Below are 25,401 nucleotides of genomic sequence, written 5' to 3'. Positions count from 1 at the left end.
TGTGGTAGCAAAAACCAACCACAAGAATAGCGAGCAGCTCATACCCTGTCCGATGTACTCGATTAATCTAATAGATAGCGGACATGACGTAGGATGCGAGCGGACAGGGGGCGTAGTTTCCCAAAAAACGGCCGCAAGTTTTGTTCGCTCGTTCAGACCTAGAGGCGTGAACAGACCGCAAACAGCGAACGGTTCATTTGAATAGCCACCCCTATTTTCTGGACGAGCGAGCGCAAATAGCGACCGGCTCTGAATCAGGCCCTAGGTTCCCTATGGAAAAGTTCATTAATGGCAAATCTGTCCGTGGTTGTTACATTTTTTGGAGGGATTATTTCCAAACCTTAAAAAAATGCAGCTTAAAACTGTTTATACGTTTTTTTAATATAACACCGCACACCTATTTTTTTTATTTTTTTTAAATCACTCCATTATTACTATGATCAGACAACGGAATTTTTAATTGGAGAAAATGTGTGCTGTGTGTAAACACAGGGGTTTTGTGTATTACATGGAGAAACTTTGCCACTCCTGCTTCTGTACACAAATTAAAAAATAAGTTTTTATTTTTAGGACTGGATATTCTAATGAGCATCAAAGAGTGATAATTGCACCTGTTTTTGAACTTTTTTGAGCCTGAAAAACGAGAGGAGGTAATTGTGCTACGGCCTCTACTTTCAGTGGGATTTTTTATACAGGAAAATTTCATATTAATACTGTATATGCACATATACAATTTTTTTTTAAATCTAAATTTCAGTGTCTGACGCTTTCTAAACTAAAGCCAGCTTCGCTATCTTCTTACTGTTGTGACTTTCAAATGAGACTTCACAGCAAACCATCTGTGCGAAGAAAAACGCGATGAGGTCATCCTCCTGCGTAATTAACTGGACGTCAAATAGGGGACATTTGCACATAAAAATGTAAGTTGCGTCTGCGCAGTTTCCCAGTCTTTTACTAGAGAAGTTTCTAAACGTGTTGTTTTTTTGTTAGTAATATTAGTATTATTATATTGTATATTCAGTGCATTCAAAAATTTCTGGACAGCATTTTTATTTCTACTTTGCATTGTCTGTGCTGATGTAACCAAGAGCTGACACTCACTATTTAGGAAGTCAGATATTGCTCTCCCGAGTGGCAGCAGATATTTCTGTGACATTTACATTCCCCCTGGCTGTGACATTCCAAACATAAGATTGTAATTGTTGTAAGGGTTGCAGTGTCACTGGAAAGTGAAGACACTGATCATTTGATAGGACGCATGTTCCAGGCTCGCAGCGCTCGGTGCTCCTTTGAGCTGTGAGTGTACAGCGCAGGGATGCTGTTGCATCTTGCAGAGATCTGTGTTAAAGTTTTGGAGAAAGCTTGTGGTCAGTGCTGTGTTGCTAAGCCAGCCCCCGGCTCACATTACACACTATTTATATCCTCTCATAGCTGTTTCCCCCTTAAAGCCGATCCATGGGACCACCTTCTGCTGCCTGTAACCTCTCCTACTCATGACATCTGAGTAGCTCAGAGAAAACTCATCCTGGTCAGTGTACAGTGTTTAATCCAAGAAGACCGGCCACCAGGCTGAAGACCTGGATTACCTGATCCCTGCTAAGAGTGCGCTGTCACTGTTTGGGGAAAATATCATTTTACAGTGAAAAGTGACAGCGTTGTGGAGTTTAATCCTTTCTAAATCTGCTGCCTGCAACTTGAAACTTGCATGCGATGGAACACACACTTTTTGGCTGCCTGCGCAGCCCCCATGCCACCTCGCAGAGCTTGCACCCCTTTACCCAATCTTCTCTTGCCCTCCATGGAAGAACAGACCACATGTCCTATCCTGACTTGTCCACTTCTTCCTCCTCCTGCATAATCGCTGGCTATCCTAATGAGGAGGGCATGTTTGGAGGCCAGCATCACAGAGGGCATCACCACCACCACCACCACCATCACCACCACCAGCAACAGCAGCACCAGAGCTTGCAGTCTAATTGGCACATTCCTCAGATGTCCTCGCCTCTTGCCTCTACAAGACATAGCCTTTGCCTTCAGCAGGATTCTGGGCCCCCAGAACTAGGAAGCAGCCCCCCCATTTTGTGTTCAAATGCGTCTAACTTGGGCACTAACTCTTCTGGTTCAGTTTGTGTGAGTGGGGACTATGGCAGGCAGACCCTCTCCCCCTCCGACACAGAGAAAAGGTCGGGGAAAAGAAAAAGTGACAGCTCAGGTAAGAGAACACATATAATGGATGGAGGAGGGCACCTTGCTTGACATTGCATTGGCCATGTTTGCCTTGTAGCACCTTGCAGTTGACCAAACTTTGCACCAGAGCTAAGTGTTCTCTGTTATAATGTTTCACAATTTAAAGTCCAATCTTCAGTGGCAGTAGTATTATATATTCCTATCTTGTCTCTACCTCCCTATTTATATAAAGGCTACATAAGGTTATATTTTACTGCATCTTAGACAAAACCTTTAAGTTGCAGAATGACATTACCTACCTATAGTCAAAGTGCCATCATTAATAAATATTAAAATTGGAAAATCAATTATTTCTCTAATGAAACTGCAGTAAGACATAGTTATTTTATATTGCAATGTGTATTCCGTCTGTAACGCTCAACAGTTGAGTGCTTCAGCGCAGTTTGTCATTTTAGTGCGTTTGCACGTTAGCGTGACAGTAGTACATTCTTTAATGTATGCACAGCAGGGCTGTCACAAATGTATTACTTTTAGCATGTTTAACTTACACAGGTACGTATTTTTGTGTAACTTAGGTGAACCAATAAGAATAGTTTTATTTATTTATTTTTTTTCTTTTTGAAATCATCGTAAAATGAAAGTAGAACTTCCACAAACAATCGGGACTTAAATTGAACAGAATTTTTTTTTTAAACTGCACATTTGGGTGTGAGCTCTCCAAATATAAAATCATTTTGAGAAAATATTGCTGCACAACAGTTTTTGGCTGAAAAATCTTCAAAGATATTCTGATATAAAAACATCTGACACATTTTATGCCTCACATGCGGTAATTCTGGTTTAGCACAATCAGCATAAATATTAGTGTAATCCTGTTTGCAGTTACTAACATTTTAGCAGGGACTGAGTGATTTACTCTTGCGATGTGTATAATGGACTTCTGTGCATGTACTTTTAAAAACATGGCTTATTTTTCCACTCATTATCCTATTAGCACTAGAGTGGACCACCATTAATATGCCATAACATTTTTGTATAAGTAAGAGTTTAGGGGACAGTAATTCATCTGTATAATCCATATAAACTAAGTGTTAATTAGTGGCCTAGACTCAGGATTTATCAACAGAGGCATTATAGTACAACCTGATTGATTTGTAGACTAGAAAGACTTTATTATGTGAAATATTTGTATTTTTTTATTGTAACAGTAATTATGTTACTGACTAAAGCCATTAGCTTGCAAAATTTATTGTCATTGTCAGTAATAAGTCTGGCAGTGTAATAACACATTTTGAGAGTCTACAGAATTACATTCAATTACAGTTATTTACTGTGCCATTTAATTTAATTAATGCAATGAAAAGATAACATGCAAACAAATGACCAGGTTAGACAGCATTTGTACCAGAGACATATATTAGGTATATTGAGTGTATTATTTGCAAGACTTTTGAACATTATCTCTGCAATGTCACAAAACAGAATAAAAATGGTCTAAATATATGTACAGGTACAGCATTTCATATACGAGGCATTACAAAATATGTCTTGTTATAAAATAATTACATATTTTAATTATAGTGCAATTAAATAATAAAATATAATGTATACACTCACGCAAGCACGTGCATATTTTATATTTATGATTATAATCATTTTCCATAACTATTAATATAATAAATGAAAACAACACAGCATAAATTAGCACTTGTCATAGATAAACTACATGAGTAAAAATTATTTGCATAAGTTTTTCACAGCACATTCTGCAATCTGTTTTTTTCTTTCTTTTGTTTGATTTTTACATACTTCACAATATATCTAAGAGTTATTACTTTTGTAGTCAAATTAACAAGCTATCTGATGCTGAGATTTTTCAGGTTTATGTGAGCTTCAAAAATGTCTCCAATGTTAGTCTGAAATTTGGTGTTTACATTTTAATTTAGTAAAATTCTACTTAATGATATTTTGTCAATTTAAATCACATGCAATAGCTTTATTAAATATTCTATAAACTCAATTGAATTATAGTATGCCAAATACTTTTAAAATAATATCTAGAAATCTGAAAGATAATATTTAGAGAGGAAAAGTTAAGAAAATAGAAATGCTTTGCTTATAAAATATGATTTATGGATAATGAGCCAAACTGCCACACACTAGTGTCTAGCATTAATTTGAATTCAGTAACTTAAATTTATTCTGTATATTTTATGTTTTAAAATGCACATGCAAAGCACTTTGAGCCCTATTGGTAGAAAAGTGCTGAATAAATATTTTCTTCTTCTTCTTCTTCTTCTTCTTCTTCTTCTTATTATTATTATTATTATTCTCTTTTATAGTATCACTGATTAAGTCATCACTGACCTGTTACATAATAGAGTCTGAATCCTATTGTATCTATTATATGATATATTATGCTTCCTATCAGTAAATAACTACATATTTAATTCACTATCCCACTACTTTTAAAAAAATGCACTTATTCATCTGAAAATTCTGGGCAAAAACCACTATATAATATGTATCATATTTTTGTCTTTACATCTAATGCATTGCAATAATTAAAGGTTACACAGTAAATTAATCAAAATAATTTTAGAACTGCAACTAAATAAATTGCTTGTCATCACAACAGTTTATTGTGGATGATCTTATAAAATATCAAAAATAATATCCAGGTCGTTTTTAAAAAATAATTTCAAGAATATATTCTGATTGCTAGACCAAAAACAAGTAGACAGCTCCCCGCACAAGTGAGAAAGGAAAGGCTTAATGGACATAATACACAACTATAAAATAAATTATGTATTTCATTAAAATAAAATAGTTATCTCACTTTTTGAGTGCTCCAATATCAATGTTTACTAACATATTGATCAAATTTATCTGAAAGGGCCCATTTCAGCACCTAAGCAATGTCCTTTTCCTAGGGGAGAACTTGGGAAAACATCCTTCTGTATATTTTCGCTGGGCATGAAGTAAGCTGAGTGGGGAAGCAACTAGCAATGCCTGATTTCAATAAGAAACTTCTGTTTTTGATGGCAATATTTGTGTGCATTGTAAAAACAGAAAGTTAATGGGCCTTTCATTATACTTCAGTTACGCAACTGTTTGCAGACTTTGCATAGTCTATTTAACGATAACCACATTCAAATGAATTAAACTGAATGGGAGATTTATCGTCTGCTTTTATTGTAAAGCAAAGTATTTTCTGGCTGCCTTGTTAAAGTGCAGATTTAACTTTTATTCTCTATGTATTAAAATGCGGTCGCAAAATATTGCCCTTGTATATGTAAATGATACTTTTTTTTATTTTGAAGCTGGCATTAAAGATTTGTTAATATTATACTTTTATAGTTCTATATTCTATTGCAGATCAGGCTGTGAACGCAGGTGGCTTTTAGCTGTAACTTTTTGTTTGTGAACATGACAGTAACAGGTGACAAGTTAATTTTTTTCTTGCAAATATTGCAGGATGAGTTTTGCTATATCAAATAATTATAGTGCAGGCTGTAACGCCAAAGATGTAAGTTATAATATAAAAATATTACTGCTGGCGGTCTCACAACGTATCTTTGGTGTGTATAACACATTGGTGAACTAAGTTACTAACAGTAGTGGAACTACAAGTACCAGCGTGCCCTTGGCATGCCATCTTACAATCATGGGATTAAATAAAAATGCACATATGTTCTGATTCCATTCATTTGGCAGATACCAGACTCTACACATATCTCACGTCAGAGAGTATTTTAATGACAGGGCATGCTGGGGCTTGTACTCCCATAAACATCAGATGTTGCATACAGTGTATTTCTAAAAGCACTTAGTACATGTGAATTGTTCTCATGCAGTTTGTGTTTATGTGCACAATTCCACAGACTGTACATGCGTGTGTGTGTGTCTGCAGAGTGCCTGCCTTTAACTATATAATTACTTCAATTTTGACTTTACATTTGCATACTGTGTAACGTTAATATCACTTCAACAAACAGGTCGTTTATTAGTAGTATTATATTATTATTATTATTATTATTATTATTAGTAGTAGTAGTACTAGTAGTAGTAGCAGTAATATTATTATTGTTCTTCCAGACTTTATTTTGTAACCCAGACCGAGGCGGCAGGTACTCGCTCTTTAAGTAAGCTTGCAGAACACCAACAACCAACTTGTGATTTTTAGAAAAATACCCTTGGTAACTTTTACAAAGCTCCCTTATTGTACAGACTGAGGCTCAATACAGTAGGCGTGACTACATAAAGAGGGTCAGTATAATTACCTACCTCTATCTATACCTCTGTGAGCTTACCTCTTACTAAGGAAACTAATATGGGTCTGTTTAGTTTATTTCTTTAATTCCACGTCTATAGGATCATGTAAAAAAAGTGCACATTCATAATTTTACATATATCATTGCTATCTATCTATCTCATATCGTTTATTTAGCTCTAAATATCTATCAATCGTCTATTTATATATCTATCTATCTCATATCTATCTAATCTATCTATCTATCTATCTATCTATCTATCTGTCTGTCTATCTATCTATCTATCTATCTATCTATCTATCTATCATCTATTTATCTTTTTCACATCTATTAACAATCCATATCATATCTATCTATGTATCTATCTATTGTATATTTATATATCTATTTATTTATCTCAAATCTACAATATCTCTATCTACAGTATGTGAATCTATCTATCTATCTATCTATCTATCTATCTATCTATCTATCTATCTATCTATCGCTTATTATGTATATTTATCTGTTAATTTATCTATCTAGCATCTACAATGTTTCACATCTATCTGTCTATCTCAGCTCTTTCTATGTATTTGTCTATCTTTCTATAAAACGATTCTCCATCCACAAATGTGTCCACATTCACCTTTGCTCAAATTGCACCAAATAGCCCTTTTTGGTGGGGCTATTTGGCTTGCCACAGACTTTGCAACTATACTGTGTCAAGTGCAGGGCCAGTTTAACAATGAGGCGGATGGAACTACAGCTCCAGGCTTCCACATAACAATAGGCCCATCATCATTGCAGCCTTAAATTCTAAGTATTACATTTTTTCTGCAAAATTATGCAATTTTTCTATTTTTATGTATTTATGGAAACCATGGGGCTGATAGCGTAGGGGGTGTACACACTTACATGGTTCTGGCCACAGCCATAGGTCACAGCTACTCCTCTTCTCAATATTAGCCCTTGAGCATTTTCAGCCCCAGGCCCATGGGTTCTAATCAAGCCCTGGTCAAGTGTCTTTTTCAAAAATAAGCAAGTATGCATCTTAGTTGCATCACTAATGCAACAAAAGTACAATGCAAAGGCACACAAACTATGGGGGGGCTGGCAGTACATGTACTTCTGTGTGCAACCAAGTCACAAATCTGGTACAAAAAGAAAATCAGCAGAACACAGAGTACCACTACGAGCGGCCACACCGTGCCTTCTACCATGTATGGTTACGCTAAATCTGCGCCTTTATAGTTTATACACACTTAATACTAATTCCTGGGCGAGAAAAGTTCTAATTTAGTGCCCCTGGTGCTCTCTGGTTGCCTTTATGTGCGAATACGATGCAACAACGTCGCACAATTCCAGAAAAAGTACAAATCGCCATCTGTGGCGACAGATCGTTTAAGTTGTGCCACGTCTCTCACTCTATCTCTCGCTGGCTATCTCTCTCTATCTCTATCTTCGATCTCTATCATCTAAGGTATCTATCAATCTATCTATATATATATATATATATATACAGTTGGATGTAGTTATGGAATTTATTATGTGGGTCCTGTGGATAAGATGTTTCTCCGTAAATCTACTAAAGCACATGAGAAAGTTCCCTGTCTCTCCCACACTATCCCCGGCATTCTCCTTATTAAATTGTTTAGCAGAGCTCCTCATATTAACTGTAGGAAGAAACACTTTGTAATAATGTCTGTCTATATGACAAAATCACCCAACAGCTCCAATAATTTACTTTATTTCCTTCCTAGTTTCCAGAACTTTTTGCACAGCGAGTTTCCATATAAGATATAAAAAAAAACTCCTATATAGTCACTGTATTCTCTGCATCTACCTACTGATATATCTTATGCTACTGTACCTGTAAATTATAAGTTTATTATAGACCAGCCAGGGGCTCCCAGACCTGAAAAAGACTGTGGGCACCAGCTTCCAGACCATGTGCTTTGCTATTGGGCAGAGAACACTGGCTAAAATGTAGACTTATAGACTTCTGTAAGCAGGTATGTCATTGCTAATATTTGACAAGAGTTTCTAATAAATTACTCATCTGTAACAGATATTATACAATTGATGCACAAGTTAAAGTTACTTGCGTTACAACTAAAGATTCGTAATTATTTGTAACAGACTGACACAAAAACAATTGTTACCACTAGAACAATATACATTTTTGTCGGCGGCACTACCATGTTTTTATTAAGAGACATTGGTGACCAATATTTTAAGCTTCGGGACTTGTTGATCTTCTACAAATATTTTCACACAGCAAAGTAAGTGAGGAAATCTGATTAATTGATGTGAACATCTGTATACTCTGAATCTAAAGGCCCCCATACATCAGCATTTGATTGTGTATAAAAATCTTTCCCTTTTTCAATCGATTGTGGCAATTCTGCAATCTGCAATCGATTGAAAAAGGGAAAGATTTTTATACACAATCGATTGCAAATTGCAGAATTGCCACAATCGATTGAAAAAGGGAAAGATTTTTATACACAATCAATTGCTGATGTATGGGGGCCTTTACGTAGAAAACACAACTAGGCTATGTCAGCATATAGGGGGAAGCCACTTCCTGATCTGAACCAATATTCAAACCAATCGATACACTGGTGACCTCGCTTTATGCCTCGTGCCTCAGTCATTTTACCAGTTCTCACTGAATGAACCCACTGGATTCTAGTTCAAGCGAATGGCTGTTTTTTATGCACTAGGGGAAATGGTGGGATTTTGAATATTATCCTATTATGCTATATAGGAGGCTACTTTTGCTGTGATTTATTTTATTTATTTTTTGTGCGAAGAGCTATAAATACTGTACCTGAAATATTTTGAGGCGCTGAGCTTGAGAACAGGGGCACTGTGACCAAAACAGGAAAGTTATGACGATGGGAGTTCAACCCCCAATTGTTCTCCTAGAAATGGCGCAGTGACCTACTAGAGTTATTAAACCATACTTGCCTACTTTTTGTTGTGGAGGTCCAAGGTGCAAGTGTGGGAGCTATAACAACGTGTTTCACCAAGCTCCACCCGATGATGCATTTTGTGTCATCTGGGCCCAACTTCACGAGAAAGAGAAGTACAGATGTGTCCTCTTACATCCTTACCGATCGCGCTACAAACCTGCGGACGCATTGCGCCATATGATTACCCGCAGCAGCATATGCTACGTTACTATATGGCGTGTGCTGCGATCGCACCATACATTCCTGTGGAGTTGAGGGTGTGAATGCAGTGCGCATATCCGCTAGAGGTAACATGACTCGTGGCGCAATTTGTTGCGAAGGCAGAAAAGATGCAAGAGGACATATCTGTAGGATGTCTAATCTCCTCATAGATGGAGATGACATCCCAAAATTTGTGAGTCTCCTGGACATTCTGGTATATGTAAAAGTGACTAGATTTCCTTAAACTCTCTGTAGGCACCAGGTTGAATGCCTATGTCGTCTTCTTGTGGCTATGACTTCTTAGGTATACTATATTTTTGTTTGACAGGTCTTTTTTTTTTTTTTTACATGTATCAGCTATTTTGTTACTTTTAGCAACCAGCTATCAATCAGATATTTTGCAATTTTATTTTTATAGTTAACACTGTATAGGCAAAAATCTGTTGATGGTGTGTTTTCATTGTTAAGTAATTATCTATTTTTATTTCTTCTCTCTGCTCTGAGAATGTACTTTGTAATAATAATTGTGTAATCTCTTGTAACCCCAAAGCCTTTGGATATGCTACAACGCATGTTGGATGGTATGGGAGGGACATAGTGACTGCTTATTACAGATATACTTCTTTATCTCTGGGCTCAGGTCCACAGCTCAAAAGTACAACATTTTTCTGATTCTGTCTGATTCATCCTCAGAAGTTTTGTAAGTTGCTGAGAACAAGGCAAAGGCCTCCTTCACATTAACATAACTGACACTATAGAGCACTGTTTATCCCAAATATGTCACTGTAAATTTCTGCTTATCTTAAGCCATATTATTCTCTTTTACACCTAGTAATGTATTTCAGATAAAGGCTCCACAGACGCATTACTGAGCTAGCCCAAACAATCCGTTTTAAACAGAGAGCACAGTATCATTAAGTTGGATTTCTTGGAAATATATTGGGATAACTAATATTTTATCCCTATCCGCAGGGATAATAGTAACTAAAATTTATTGCCCTGCAACCTTTCAAAAATATGCATGTTTTTAAAATAGTTCTTTGTCATAATAATAAATTAATATTATTTTTTTTTTAGAAAGTGTATCATGATATTATGGCAATTTTTAGTTGAAACATAGAAAATAAAATGTTAAAGCCTGTTCTATTCCTTGCATTGCCAAATACAAGCAGACGTGGACCTGAAAAGTACAGATGTGTCCTCATACACTACTGGCACACTCGCACCAAACTGCCCTTCTCGGCGTGCCAGGTCCTGTGCGATTCTGCATGCGGCGAGCGTCTTCTTCAATTTAAACAATCGGATGCGACAATTACGGGTAACGAGATTGCATTGATTAAATTGATATTCAACATTTTTACATAAGTGTGCGAATAAGTATGAATCTGTATAATCTGTAAGTGCTACAGATGTGCACAGCTATGTTTTCTTGCCAAGTTCCGTTGTGCTTCATATGCGACTTTGTACATATTTAAAACAAATACCTGTCTGGTTAAAGTTGCAGCCTGGTGTCTCTGGTACAGATTGAGTGGTGTTTTGCTGAGTAAGAATTCAGTTCCAATAAATCTCAGGAATCGCAAAATGTGAAAAGTATAAGTTATTTTCTTGAATTCTTTACCAAATATATATTTTATTTATTTACAATATTTAACCATGAATAATGAGTTTGAAAATAAAAATAAATGAGAACAGCGTAGATTTAAGTCTTGCAGGTGATTATTTTACCATAAGCAATACCAAAAATATTTCTGCATAGTTTATAGCGAAAGGGAATAGACCATCATATATATATTTTATTCTTAATTTATTATATATTATTATTATATCAAGTTCAACATTTATAAATGTTTCAAACTGGCTATAAAATGCAGACATATTGGTGTTATAATGAGGTTTTAACATAAATGATAAAATCAGTAGGATACAATGAAATAATGTAGGAAAGCTTGTAATGTACTGTAGATTCAGGTTATTTAAGACAAATAGTGACAGGTCCCCCTAGTCCCCCCTATGTTTGCATATCAATATATGGAGCAGGAGTTAATACAGTGCAATGCGGTGCATTTTCTCATTGCGGCACTGCAACATTCCTCCCAAATTAAGCTGCTCCCGTTGTAGTTGTAAAATATTGGTACAGTTGGTAGAAACTCAAGTACACATGAAGTTAATATTTTAATCATTCAGACCCACCTATGGAGTCACAATAGCAGAAATTAAATGCACGCATGTACCTCCAGGGATCTAATTACTGCGAAATGTTTAGGGATGTGGCGGAATTTACTCTGTAAAAGTTCTGCAAAACATTTCTAGTGATGTCATCATTTACAATAAGCATGTTATCCCTCGGAGCCCTCTAATACAGTTATACATTGTACTAAACATACATTGTTCATGTATTAAGCAGAAACATAATTGCATATACTAAAATTCACTTGGGAAAATGTTATTGTATTTTTTGTGCCTATATCAATTATTTTAAAACAAGTCTGGTACATGACACATCAAATATTAGCATTTGGAAGTATTTGGAAATATTATTTTTGCCCGTCAATAAGTCTACACGTCATGCAGAGACAAGCAATGCATAATTTTAAAAATGAATTTTGTGTCCTTCTAATAACATAAAATGTGCCTTTACTTTCTGTAGAATTAAATGACTCACAAAACTTGCACCAAATTCAAATGTGCTGATCTTAAGAGATGTAGAAACAAATATTATAGGGCATAAAAAATATATACATTATGTATGATTCTACAGATAGTATTTATATACTGATATATATTTTTTATGTTTTTAAAGACAGGACTCCTTTTATATCATAACTACATACTGATGAAAATAAGTTCATATTTTCACAATTTCAAGGTATTTTCTGAAGAGTACAGAACAGTTAAATTTGTATGACTATTATTATTATTAATAATAGTAATAATAAAAAAAATGTTGGTGCAGTTACTATTATGCAGTTACATCATTATTGTTATAAAATCTATTTTTTTTCTAAAATATTTTCAGAAAAGTCCAGATCTTGGTACAAAATTTAACTATGACCAAATAAACATGAAGATCCCAGCAATCTGTGCAGGAGCATATTTGAACATTTGCTATCCGTACAGTCATAAGTAACTACAAAATGGTACAATAACACTTAACGGATATTTATACATTTTCCTTATATGAACTGCATGATAATTGACCTTTACATGTGTATCATCCAGAGAGTCTATTACTGAGAAACTAGGTAATGATCTAACTCATCAAACAAAGTTCAGTTCCTGCAAACTGCAAACTGTAACATGACAGTTAGGAGCCGATTGGTTGTTATTTTATCTCTCTCCACTTTATCCCCTCTCCAAGGTTTGATACATCTCCCCCTGACTCATTTCCTGGGAGTCTCTGTTGATCTGCACCAAATCTCCATCAACTTTACACCTTTTTTTTTAGAATCATAGAGTTCTATTTACTAAGCCTTGGATGGAGATAAAGTGAACAGAGATAAAGTACCAGCCAATCAGCTCCTAACTGCCATGTTACAGGTTGAGTTTGAAAAATGACAGTTAGGAGCTGGTTGGTTGGTGCTTTATCTCCATTCACTTTATCTCCATTTAAGGCTTAGTACACAGACCCCTTAATCCTTCAGAACTAAATACTTGTAAAGCCCATAGAATAACGTTACATAGAGGTGGCGGCAGAGTTTAACGTAGGTCAGTTCTGCAGGCGTATATTGCCTGTTTTTTGCGTTGTGCGCACCCCGGAACAACTCAGTCACATTTCTGCCTCTGGTGAAGGGACGTAACTTTGCGGTAACAGGGGCATTCTAACGTAAGCAAAGTTTAATGAGGGCGTGGCAATGTAATGCCCGCTTATGCAGAGCACTGTATATACACAATTACGCATGTCTGCAGCTGGATCTTTTACACTGAGAATAGAACTGGTTTAAGCACATACAGGTTGAGTCTCCCACATCCAAATATTCCGAAATACAGAATTTTTTTGGCCTGACTGAGATAAAGAAACCTTTGATTTTTGATGGTTCAATGTACACAAACTTTGTCTAAGGCACAAATTATTAAAAATATTATATAAAATGACCTTCAGGCTGTGTGTATAAGGTGTATATGAAACATAAATGAATTTCATTTCTGTACACAAACTTTGGTTGAGCCACAAAATGATTGAATATATTGTATAAAATGACCTGCAGGCTGTGTGTATAAGGTGTATATAACACATAAATGCATTCTGTGTGTATATTTGGGTCCCATTCCCAAGATATTTAATTATGGTATGCAATTATTCCAAAATACGGAATATTCCGATATCCAAAATACCCCTGGTCCCAAGCATTTTGGATATGGGAGACTCAACCTGTACTGATAACTATGACCGGTATCAGCCAAGCATACAGATATGCAATATTAGAAATTGCACTATGCATTCAGGCAATACTGGAAAAATAAGGACACCTCCAAAGGACAATATTATCCAAGGACAAATCTTTAAAGTCTGGGATAGTTACTGTAGGTATGAGGGATAAATGAATTTGGTGTGCCGACTGATCTACCAAATTGCAGACAATACAACCACCACACAGATGCTATTATTTACTGATAACAATCTATTGCAGAATCTGCTTCCTTGAACATCAAACACACAGGGAAGCTTCATGTGGAATAACTGAATGGTGCAGACATGATAATGTGTATATAACATGAAGACTTCTACAATAGAGAAGATGATAGCACCATAGGGAGAAGAAACATAACACAACATATAACAGCACCACCTGCAGTCCCTCCAGTGCAACTGATCAACCTTTGCCTGCTGCAGTATTCCAATACATACCTTCCACATACAACCTCATCCCAATGAGACTCTAAGCGGCATATATCTGTGTGTGTAAGGCAAAGGCATTCACAGACTGTATGTTGGAGATATCTACTAGAGTCCCTCATTTTCGATCACAAAAGCAGACCCCATAGATGTTCCATGGGAACTGCTATATTGTAATATTCACCAAGCGCCGTAATGTAGATGTTGGATGGCAGTAGCCCACCGTATCCTATGGTCTACTCTAACGCTTTTTTTACAGAGAGGAATCCTCCCCCACTGATGCATGCACAGCCAGATGACCACACGTGCCCAATGCGTGCACCTGGTCTGAACCCAGAAACATGGTGATACTATAAGCAATCACTTTGCAGCATTCAACTCTTGGTTCCACAAGATATATATACACGTCATTGGGCCCACAGCCACTCATATAGCCATTGGTGTGCTGGAAAGAGGGGGCCATTTTCTTGTAGCACACATCCGATCTTACTCTTCGCCTCATTGTTTCTTACACGATGGCCAGAGTGATGACATCATCACTGCTCACACCAGCCCTGCTTCAGGGAGATCACTACTATTTCAGGCAGTCTACCTGAAAATAAGGGAGAGTTGGCAAGTGCGTACTTATTCTTACAGTCCCTCATTACAATCTCACTGCCCCCCACATATTTTTATGAATGGTGGAATATTGTTATTGTTGTTGCTGGGGTGCTTTATATTTCGCTAATTATACACTACTGCAAGGCACTAACACCAACGCTTGCACATCACACCCACTAACATCATCACCGTGTACTACTACCAAATTCAATAATAGTTGCAGCAATACACTACTACTACTATTTCTGCACGCAATTACACCACCAACGTTTTTGGGAAGTTTCTTAGCTGTAGCTTTAAGGAATGATTTATTTCACAGGCTCAGCTCCTGTTCCTCATGAATTGCTCATATGAGTCTACAGTGAGAATAAGTGGAGCGCATTGGGGGGGCTGCTCAGAAATTGCACAGGGCCCCCATCTTCTTATAAGACTACACTGCTCCATTCCCATGTGCTCTATGGGAATGACAAAGTTTTAAAATGTATCAAACTCCAAGGAAGGGATTGTTGTTTTTGGTTCTTGAAGGCTCTACTCTTCAGATTGTGTTTTGTTTTACTGAGACTGTCTGTGGAGATGCCTTCCCTGGGAGACATCTAGAGACGGGGCATGGCCAACCGGTAAAAGATTCACAAAAATTGTGCTCGTACCGAGGGGGTGGGATGGCATTCCTCCACCTCAATTGCTGGCTCGGTCTTCTGCCAGGCCCTAATGTGAAGCCTGAGCTCGGGTAATCAGTACCCATCCCATGCCCTTCACAGCACTCTTGTACCTCCCCTGTGTCTCTGCATCTCCTCCTCAGCTTGCTCCTTGCCATCAGTACAGCACCATGTTGCTGGACCACTGCACTGTTATTTAACTAAGATTAGATTAATTGAAAAGAAAGATAATAATATTGGAAGAGTCAACAGAGAGATGCAGTAAAATCACCCTTCTCCCACCCTCCCCCATCCATGTGAATATGTATTATATATGTCTTCTCAGAATGCTCCCTGTATTGCACATTAAGCTTCATATATGGTATTGTGCTCTACATGACACTTTAATTCTTTACTTGACAATTTTTGCTATACTGCATTTTATGCACATTCCGCAAGTGATGCACTTCACATTGTACGTCAGGACACATCTTAGCCGTGGCAGCTGGATTTCGGAAGAGCTGTCACAGTACTGCTGACTTAGTAAACAAGTGTAAAAAATATAAATTACTGCATCACGATAAACTGATAATTGGTGTTGTTTTTTCAGTCATTTTTTCCAATAATTGATAAATAGGCCCCTTAAAGAGGAACAGCAGAATCTGAATCCACCATTTACTTATCACAGGAAACTTCAAATATGACATGGTATCTATTCGCACTAGAGCTCTGTCTATCTAGCATCTTTTGATATTAATGTATCTATCCTCTTGGGTTGCTGTTTTTATTATATCTATATGTATATTGCAGAATATAATTTCAAGGAAAACAAGTATCAAGAGAATGAAACAATGCATTCTAGCTATAGAAGACTGACATAGAATGATAACATATTTAATATTAGAAATGATGATACCCAAAACTTTTTTTTAAAAAGTTTAAAAAAAAATCCAGAGTAAAGAGAGACCAACTGGTCTGCCTCCTAATGCATTCCTTAAAGTAAGTTCAATTTAGTTCTTTAGTAAAGGAAATGAGTAGTGAGCAAGAAAACTTCTAGACATGTTATACATTTAATATCTGTTTTTGAAGATTATTAAAGTGATTTAATACCATACATAGAAAATCTATATAACATGAACTGTTTGGAGATTGGTTTTAAGTCTGGCTTTAGGAGGAGGCAAGGAATTGCTTTGTAACAAGTAATCTTGCTAAATGTGAGGACAATTACCGTAGTATTCAGAGTTTTTACAGAAGTATTAGCGACCTTTGCTAAAATAATGTTTTCCGTTTACAGAAATAGCTGTTATTATGAAGCCAGTTTGCTCATGTAGTTATCATTAATGGTTGCCTGTATTTGGTATATAATTTGTTGTACCAGGGCCGCTGACACAAAGTACACATATTGTACATGGAGTTCCAAGTACTTACATGCAGTTGAGAAGAGTTATGTACATGCTAAGCTATAAATAAAACTAGGAGACGAAATTACAGTCTAGAACTTTAAGTTTCCAGTTGTTGAGTGAATGTGGAAGTACTTAAACTTTAGACTAAAAGTGAACTGTAAATTAAAACCTACTTTTATTATTTTTTTTTACTGAATAGTACTTCTTTTAAAATATCAGTTTTTTTCCGATCACTCAAAGACTTACAGTGTTTGGTTTTGCCGGCATGTATATGTGCATTTTATAAATATTATATATACTGTATAAATATATAAATATATATAAATATATATATATATATGGGGCGATGCGGACCGCACTCCTCTAACATAAAGTGATTTGCCCAGGTGCCATCTGTAGAGAGTACACAAACTGTAGAAAAAAAGCAGCGACACTCGAGGGCTTTTAAAAATTCAATAGTGTGTATGCAAAAAGATCACAGCATGGTTCAATTCCAATTGGAATTGAACCATGCTGTGATCTTTTTGAATACACACTATTGAATTTTTAAAAGACCTCGAGTGCCATTTTTTTCTACATTATATATATATATATATATATATGTATATGGTACAAGAGAGGCTGAGAAGTAAATTGTTTGCCAGGGAAGATATACTTTTTTTTATTTTGGCCCAGTTTGCATGTAATTGGATATAGCTATAAAATATATAAAATGTATAAAAGTTTGACTTCCAACTTATTAATCCTTTTTCAGAATATTACATTATCGGAAGATATTTTAGTACAGTCATAATTTATAACAGTTTCAAATTTACTAATGAATATTATTTTGTTCAAACTATTCCATGGTTCACTTGACTCCATTCAATGTAAAATGACCCAGTAGCAGAAATGTTACATTGAATGCAAGAATTTATTTTCCACAAATTGATTATATGAAAGTACTCTGAAGGTGTATGAAGATCTATTTTTTACGTGATGGTTTTCCAGTCCTTATATTTTGTATTTTATTACCTTCAGACATTTATATAGATTGGCATACATAATTTATTTTATTATCACAGAATTGTGCAAGAATAAAATCTAAAAAAAAATTATGAATGAATAATTTAATCTTAACTTCAGAAAACAGAACAAATACTGTGAAATACTAAAAAAATGTTTTGACTGGGGTAATTTTCATGTATTTTTGCCTTTTTAAAAAAAACCAAACCATAAATTATGTCTCCATTTCCATTTTATTATTACTTCACTATTAATATTTAACATATTAGATCTGACCATATACTCTGAAAGGCAGCTCTATAAATCTATCACCATTTATATAAAAATAAATATCTCTATCTTGTATTACATTTCAGTTTTATTCACTCCACTTTCAAAACAATTACCTTTATTTCACCCTATTTTTATTAAAAATTTTACCTTTTTCTTTTAAGACAATTTATATATAATACCCATATCTATGACTGAGGTAGCAGTATTATAATTAGTACATTTTAAACTATTTTCTTTTTAATAATGATAGTTTTAAAATGAAGCCACTATTTATGTTAGCAACTGAAATGTAATGTAAAAGTATATAGACATAAATTGAATTAATTTAATATTTTAAAATATAGATGAAATTAAAACATTTTCTAAACTTATGTTTAATGTTTCAGTACTCATTGCTTAATAAGATTTATTATATACATACCTTACATAAGAACAATTCATTATGATTCAAAAATTATTTAGGTTTTACTGTTAGATTTCTATAATCACTGGGATCCTATCACTAAGGTACTATAATGGTCGAAGAGTTCTAAATTTTATTGTTTCAAATGATTTCATCGCAGGCCACAAAACTAAAGTTAATGATTTTATAAAAGAAGAGATCACTTATCAATGACATATACATATCTTAACATGTTGAAATGTTTCATATAGTTGGAATTTATGATATATACCATAATATATGGGATAATTCACTTACCACTGTAATTAATTATAGTAGATGTTACATTATACTTGCAATCCACACCTACCAATAATGAATACTGAAGCAATGACATCAGAACCCACCAACTATAAGAAATTACATTACTACTCATTATTATTATTGTTACTATTATCATTTATTTACTCATTATTTGAGATCTTTTTTTTACTAGACGGTATACCTATAACATATATTAGCATCAATCTTGCATCATATGAAATATATTGCTTCAGATTTATATATATATATATATATATATATATAAAATCCAAATTAAACCTATAGAATAATAACCTCATATATTCTGTAAGATTAACTTGGATTTAAGAAAGTTTTATAATTTATCTAAACAATTGTATTTTTGATATGTATAGTTATGTTTACCTGTACCTAGAATTTGGGATTATTCAGGGTATTTTATGTACTGTATCACTGTGTTTTTTCATTGTAATTGTATTGTGCAACATAATTAACATAATTAGTGCAGCTGTGCTGCTCGGAACAGTCTGATGACGTCACTAGTGGGCATCCTTGGCGGGACCCGGTGGCTGGCTGGACGCACGTGGGGAAGGGTTTATAAGGTCAGTAGATTTATGTGTATATTATGTGTCCTGATGAAGAGATAATAAAGTCTCAAAATGTTAATACTATCTCTGCAGCCATGGTGTCTGATTTCTGAGTGCCGCCTTCTACACACTATATATATATATATATAGATAGATATAGGTGCAGATAGTCAGCACTCTCTTACTCCAATCAGCAAATGCCCAGGTGTCTCCAGAAACAGTTAAATTTCCACAACAAACACTGTTGCACTCACAGGTCCTTGTCAGCTCAACAAAAAACAGTGTTTTGTAATAAACTGAAACACAGCTGATGTCTGGAGTACTAAGTGTCATGTCACCAGTTTTCATAAAGCTGACAAGGTTGTGTGTGTGTATGTATATACACATGTACATAATGTATATATATATATATATATATATATATTGTAACGTTCAGTCGGGTTAGGGGTCCCTCTCCTGGGGTAGATGGACTCCTTCCTTACACACACAGCAGCCGGGAAACAGCACACCAGTCTGGATGCGAGTACAAGCTGGTCGGTGCCAGTCTTTATTGTACAATATCCGAAATTACATAAAGAAAACATAAATATAAATCCTAGCCCTGTCTAGGCTCTAACTTTACAAGTGATTTCCCTCACTACAAGAACCTGGCAGGGCCTAATACCCTCACCAGCAACAAAAGCACAACACAGTCCTCACTGCTAGGTTTCCAAGTGTCTCTGAGCAAACTCCCTGCCTGCTCTCCCAGGTGAGACACTCAGCCCCAAACAAACCAAGCATATCTTGGCCACTCTCAGCTGGAAGCCCTAATGAGCCTGTTACCAGGCTGAAATGCCCAAAACCTGGAGTGGCCGTGGGTGGAGCCCACCCTCTCCTCACACCCACAACCCCCAGGTCTCAAACCGGCTTTTCCAAAAGCCGACATTCTAGTCTGCTCACAACACAGACTTCTCCTGGTTTTTTTTTTTAGAACACATAGGACAGGAATCTGGGACAAATGTACCTGACACAGACCACTTTACCAGTGATCCTATCACAACATATAAACACATATATATGTATATATCTCAATCAGCAGCAGTGCGGGACTGAGGGGTTAAAATGGAGAGAGAGAGAGAGAGAGAGAGAGAGAGAGAGAGAGAGAGAGATATGTATTCCTATTCCAAATATATTCCATATATTCCAAATAAAAAATAAGCTATTATTTGGGCAATGGACATTGAAGAGAAGATGGCACTCCAGGAGTGGATGCTCAGTAAAAAATAATTTATTTAAGCATGTGGGCCAAAACAGCAGAGAACAATCATGGTGTAATATGTGAGAAAATGTAGAAATGTAGATGCACTTTAAATAGGGAGTACAATTTCATGCGTACATTCATAAATATAATGTGGGCTCGCCTGAAATGCCCTGCCATAGTCAAGGAGACCCAGGAAGCAATTCTTCTAATATCCAGATCATAACATTAAAGGGTTAACCATTAATGTTAAAGAAAATTCAGGAAACCACTCTGGTGTATTACTGTAAAGCAAGGATTCATTTATTTAGATACAGTGTAATTATAAATACTCTCACAATCAAAGAGCAATAAAAGGATTATCTGCTAGTGTACTCCAGAACACTGATACTGCCTGGCTCAAGCAGTGTAATTGTCCTGTATGGACACCGGTTCAGAGAACGTAGGTTGCGTTTAAAAAACCAGTAGAGGTACAAAAAAACCCAAGATGAATTCTATTAACAAAAAAATGTTCAGTTAGTGCTACACCATTACTTATAATGAACACTGAAGCAATGACATTAGAACTCACAACTATAAGAAATAACAGTACAATATAGTACAATATACAGTTTGTAATATATATCTATATATATCTATACACACGAGGGTGAGTCACGTCCACGACTGATGAGAACAATGAGCGTGCTTGTGAACTGATTCTGTTGGATAGACGAGTGACAGTGGATTATGTTGCAAATTAGCCATGGTTCTGCCTATGCAATAATCCGCAATAGATTTGGGTTTCGAAAGGTTTGTGCGAGATGGGTATCGAAACAACTCATGGAAGAGCACGAACAGAAGCATTTGGACATCTGCAAACAAAATTTGAAACGATACTCCAAGGAAGATGAAAGATTCTTACAAAGAATCATTACTGGTGATGAGACATGGATTCATCACTACGAGAGTAAACGGCAGAGTATGAAATGGAAACATTCTCAATCGCAGTTCAAAAGTCAACCATCAGCTGAAAAATTGATGATTACAGTTTTCTGGGATTCTCAAGAGCCAGTATTGGAACATTATCAGGAAAAAGGTCCTAAAATTCAAACAAAATGCAGAGGACTGCTATCCAAGGGTGTTGTGTTGTTGCATGACAATTTCCATTTCCAGTCCCTGGGACTGCCTGTCTGGCTGTGATCAGCAGGGTAGTGCTTCCAATTGGAAGTCACTACCACTGCTGCTAGCCTAGGCAGAGCCTGCGGGGGGTGGATTTTACTGGGGGATATATATAATAAGGTCATGCCCAGATATATATATATATATATATATATATACAGTATATAAACACACACATATATATATATATATATATATATATAAAAAGAGGATTATTAAATTTTTAAAATGACCCACAGCTTGAAGAAGGAAGAACAATTGTACAGAAATTGATGCGTTTGTCTAGCACTCAGTTGTTGGCTAACAGCACAGGTGACATCACTTGTCCCGTTGGATAGCTGGATGAATCTGATTAGCAACTTTGATTGTGATTTCATTATTTAGGTTGTGGTTGGCTGTCGTTTAGCCAGCATAGAGTTAAGCAGGCCACACATCTAAAGATTATCTGTCCAACCAGCCAACTAGTTGATTGGTTGGAATGAAAATCTGGTAACATATGGGAGTAACTGATGATCAGCAATTTGCTCCTAAATGCCAGAAAACAGATGAAATTGGCCGTCAGACAAGTTTGTTAAATGTTTGATCTAAACAATTTGTTCAAACAACAGTTTTTGTCCATTTTCCAGCGTTTGGGAGCAAATTGCTGTTTGTCATTTGCTTTCATACCTAACCAGATTTACATTCCAACCAATCAACTAGTTGGATTGTTGGACAGAAAATCTTACCGTGTACGGCCAGCATTATTTAGCATTGTGGAAATATTCTGCTAAACTGAGTTCTGTATTGTTCCTATACAGTTGTAAATGTAAATGTTTCCAACACAATTCAGCATAAAAATATGAATAAATGATACTAGAATAATCCACTGGTAAAGCTTTTTCTTTGTGGACAGCTTTGGCATCTATGACACCGTGGATACAAATTTACTTCATTGAAGCATCAATATTAACGAAAAATAACAGTTGGATTCATACAGAATATTATAAAGACAAACATATTGTATTCTATACTAGGGGTGAGCGGGTTCGGATTTCTGAAATCCGAACCCCCCCGATCCGAGTCAGGCTTGACTTTTCCCGCCTGACTCGGATCTGAAATTGAGGCAAAACGTCATCATCCCGCCTTCCGGGTCTCGCGGGTTTTGGATCCTATATAAGGTACCCGCGTCGGCGCCATTTTCTCACTCGGCCGTGGACAGTGAAGAGGGAGGGTGGGAGTTAGGGCTGGCTGGGCTGTGTAGTGTAGTGCAGTGCAGTGTAGTGCTGCGCTGTGCTGCTGTTGTCCATAGGGGCTGTGTCCACTCCTCCAAAGTCCATAGGGGCTGGCTGTGTTGTGCTGTGCTGCTGTTGTCCATAGAGGCTGTGTCCACTCCCCCAAAGTCCATAGGGGCTGGCTGGACTGTGTTGTGCAGTCAGTTGTCCATAGGGGCTGTGTCCACTCCATAGTCCTGTGCAGTGTCCCAGTCCTAAAGGGGTGCTGTAGTGTTGTCCAGGGGGTGCTCTGTCCATCAGGGGTGCTCCCTCCAAGTTCAAATAAAAAATATTTTTTTTCTGTGTTTGTGAATTGTGTGCACAGTAGCCGCACGTGCATCAACAAAGTAGTGCCAAGCGTGCGCCTGTGTCATAAGTAAAGGGACGGCTGGCTTGACCGTTAAAGGGTGCTGTAACCCCCAAAGTGCACTCCAAACAAAATAAAAAATATTTTCTGTGTTTGTGAATTGTGTGCACTGTGGCTGCACGTGCATCAACAAAGGAGCAGCGCCAAGCGTGCGCCTGTGTCCCATAAGTAAAGGGCCGGCTGGCTCATTTCTTAAAGGGTGGTGTAACCCACAAAGTGCACTAGGCTCCAACAAAAATAAAAAATTATTTTCTGTGTTTGTGTGCGCCTTAGCCGCACGTATATATCAATATAACATAAATGGAGGACCAAAGTTTCTCCGATAAAAATAAAATAGGGAAAGATCAAGAACCACTTCCTCCTAGTGCTGTTGCTGCAGCTGGGAGTTGTTCATCATCCCAGAGAGGAAGTAGGAACACCACTATTTTTACTAAACAATTGACCCTCCAACAGTCCTTAGCGAGGAGGATGAAGTACGACAGCAGTCATCCTGAAGCAAAACGTATAACTGAGGCCTTAACTGCTATGTTGGTGTTAGACGTGCGTCCGGTAATCGCCATTAGTGCAGTGGGATTTAGACAATTGATGGAGGTAGTGTGTCCCCGGTTCCAAATCCCGTCTAGATTCCACCTGCATCCTCAAAGCAGCAGCGACAAGCGTGTGTCTGTCTGTTAAAGGGTGGTGTAACCCTCAAAGTGCGCTCCACAAACAATAAAAAAATTCTTTTTTTTTTCTGTCTTTGTGAAATGTGTGGGCTGTAGCTGCACCTGCATCCTCAAAGCAGCAGCGACAAGCGTGCGTCTGTCTGTTAAAGGGTGGTGTAACCCTCAAAGTGCGCTCCACAAACAATAAAAAAATTCTTCTTTTTTTTCTGTCTTTGTGAATTGTGTGGGCTGTAGCCGCACCTGCATCCTCAAGGCAGCAGCGACAAGCGTGTGTCTGTCTGTTAAAGGATTACATCGGTGACAGCATCCAAGTAGACATGTCAGACAGTCCGTACATGTACTGGCAGGAAAAAGAGGCAATTTGGAGGCCCCTGTACAAACTGGCTCTATTTTACCTGAGTTGCCCCCCCCCTTGTCAGCGAAAGGCGTAGGAGGTTGCTTCCACAAAATGTGGAGATGATGTTCATAAAAATGAATCATCAACTCTTCCAGGGAGACCAGCCTCCAGAATGTACAGAGGATTCCAGCGGGGACGAATTAATACTCTGTGAGGATGAGGATGTACACAACACTGAAGAGGGTGAGGAATCGGTGAATGAGGATGAGGACGACATCTTGCCTCTGTAGAGCCAGTTTGTGCAGGGACAGATTAATTGCCAGCTTGTTTTGTGGGGGCCCAAACGAACCAATAATTTCAGCCACAGTCGTGTGGCAGACCCTGGCGCTGAAATGATTGGGTTGTTAAAGTGTGCATGTCCTGTTTATACAACATAATGGTGGGTGGGAGGGCCCAAGGACAATTCCATCTTGCACCTCTTTTTTTTCTTTGCATTATGTACTGTTTGGGGCCTAGTTTTTCAAACTGCCATCCTGTCTGCCACTGCAGTGTCACTCCTAGATGGGCCACGTGTTTGTGCTGCCCACTCGTGTCGCTTAGCATAGTCATCCAGCTACCTCGGTGCAACCTTTTGGCCATAAAAACACTATTGTGAGGTGTGAGGTGTTCAGAATAGACTGGAAATGAGTGGAAATTAAGGTTATTGAGGTTAATAATAGCAAAGGAGCAGAACAACCCAC

At 36.9% G+C, this 25,401-nt stretch overlaps 1 protein-coding gene across 1 annotated transcript in view; it reads left to right on the top strand.

Annotated features, from left to right (window-relative positions):
* Nucleotides 1–1,504: 1,504 nt before the first annotated feature.
* MEOX2 (mesenchyme homeobox 2) overlaps nt 1,505–25,401 on the top strand; it is a 113,955-nt gene continuing 90,058 nt past the window's right edge. The window contains exon 1 of the mRNA XM_088453146.1: nt 1,505–2,212. Coding sequence (XP_088309272.1) covers nt 1,711–2,212 — 502 coding nt within the window. The 5' untranslated portion in view covers nt 1,505–1,710. The remainder of the gene's footprint in view (nt 2,213–25,401) is intronic.

This window comes from Taudactylus pleione, unplaced genomic scaffold (genome assembly GCF_031769625.1).
Source record: "Taudactylus pleione unplaced genomic scaffold, aTauple2 ptg000571l, whole genome shotgun sequence".
In the NCBI taxonomy this organism is placed as follows: domain Eukaryota; kingdom Metazoa; phylum Chordata; class Amphibia; order Anura; family Myobatrachidae; genus Taudactylus; species Taudactylus pleione.
Note: the sequence above shows the minus strand (reverse complement) of the source record. Positions and strands in the feature narration are given on the sequence as shown.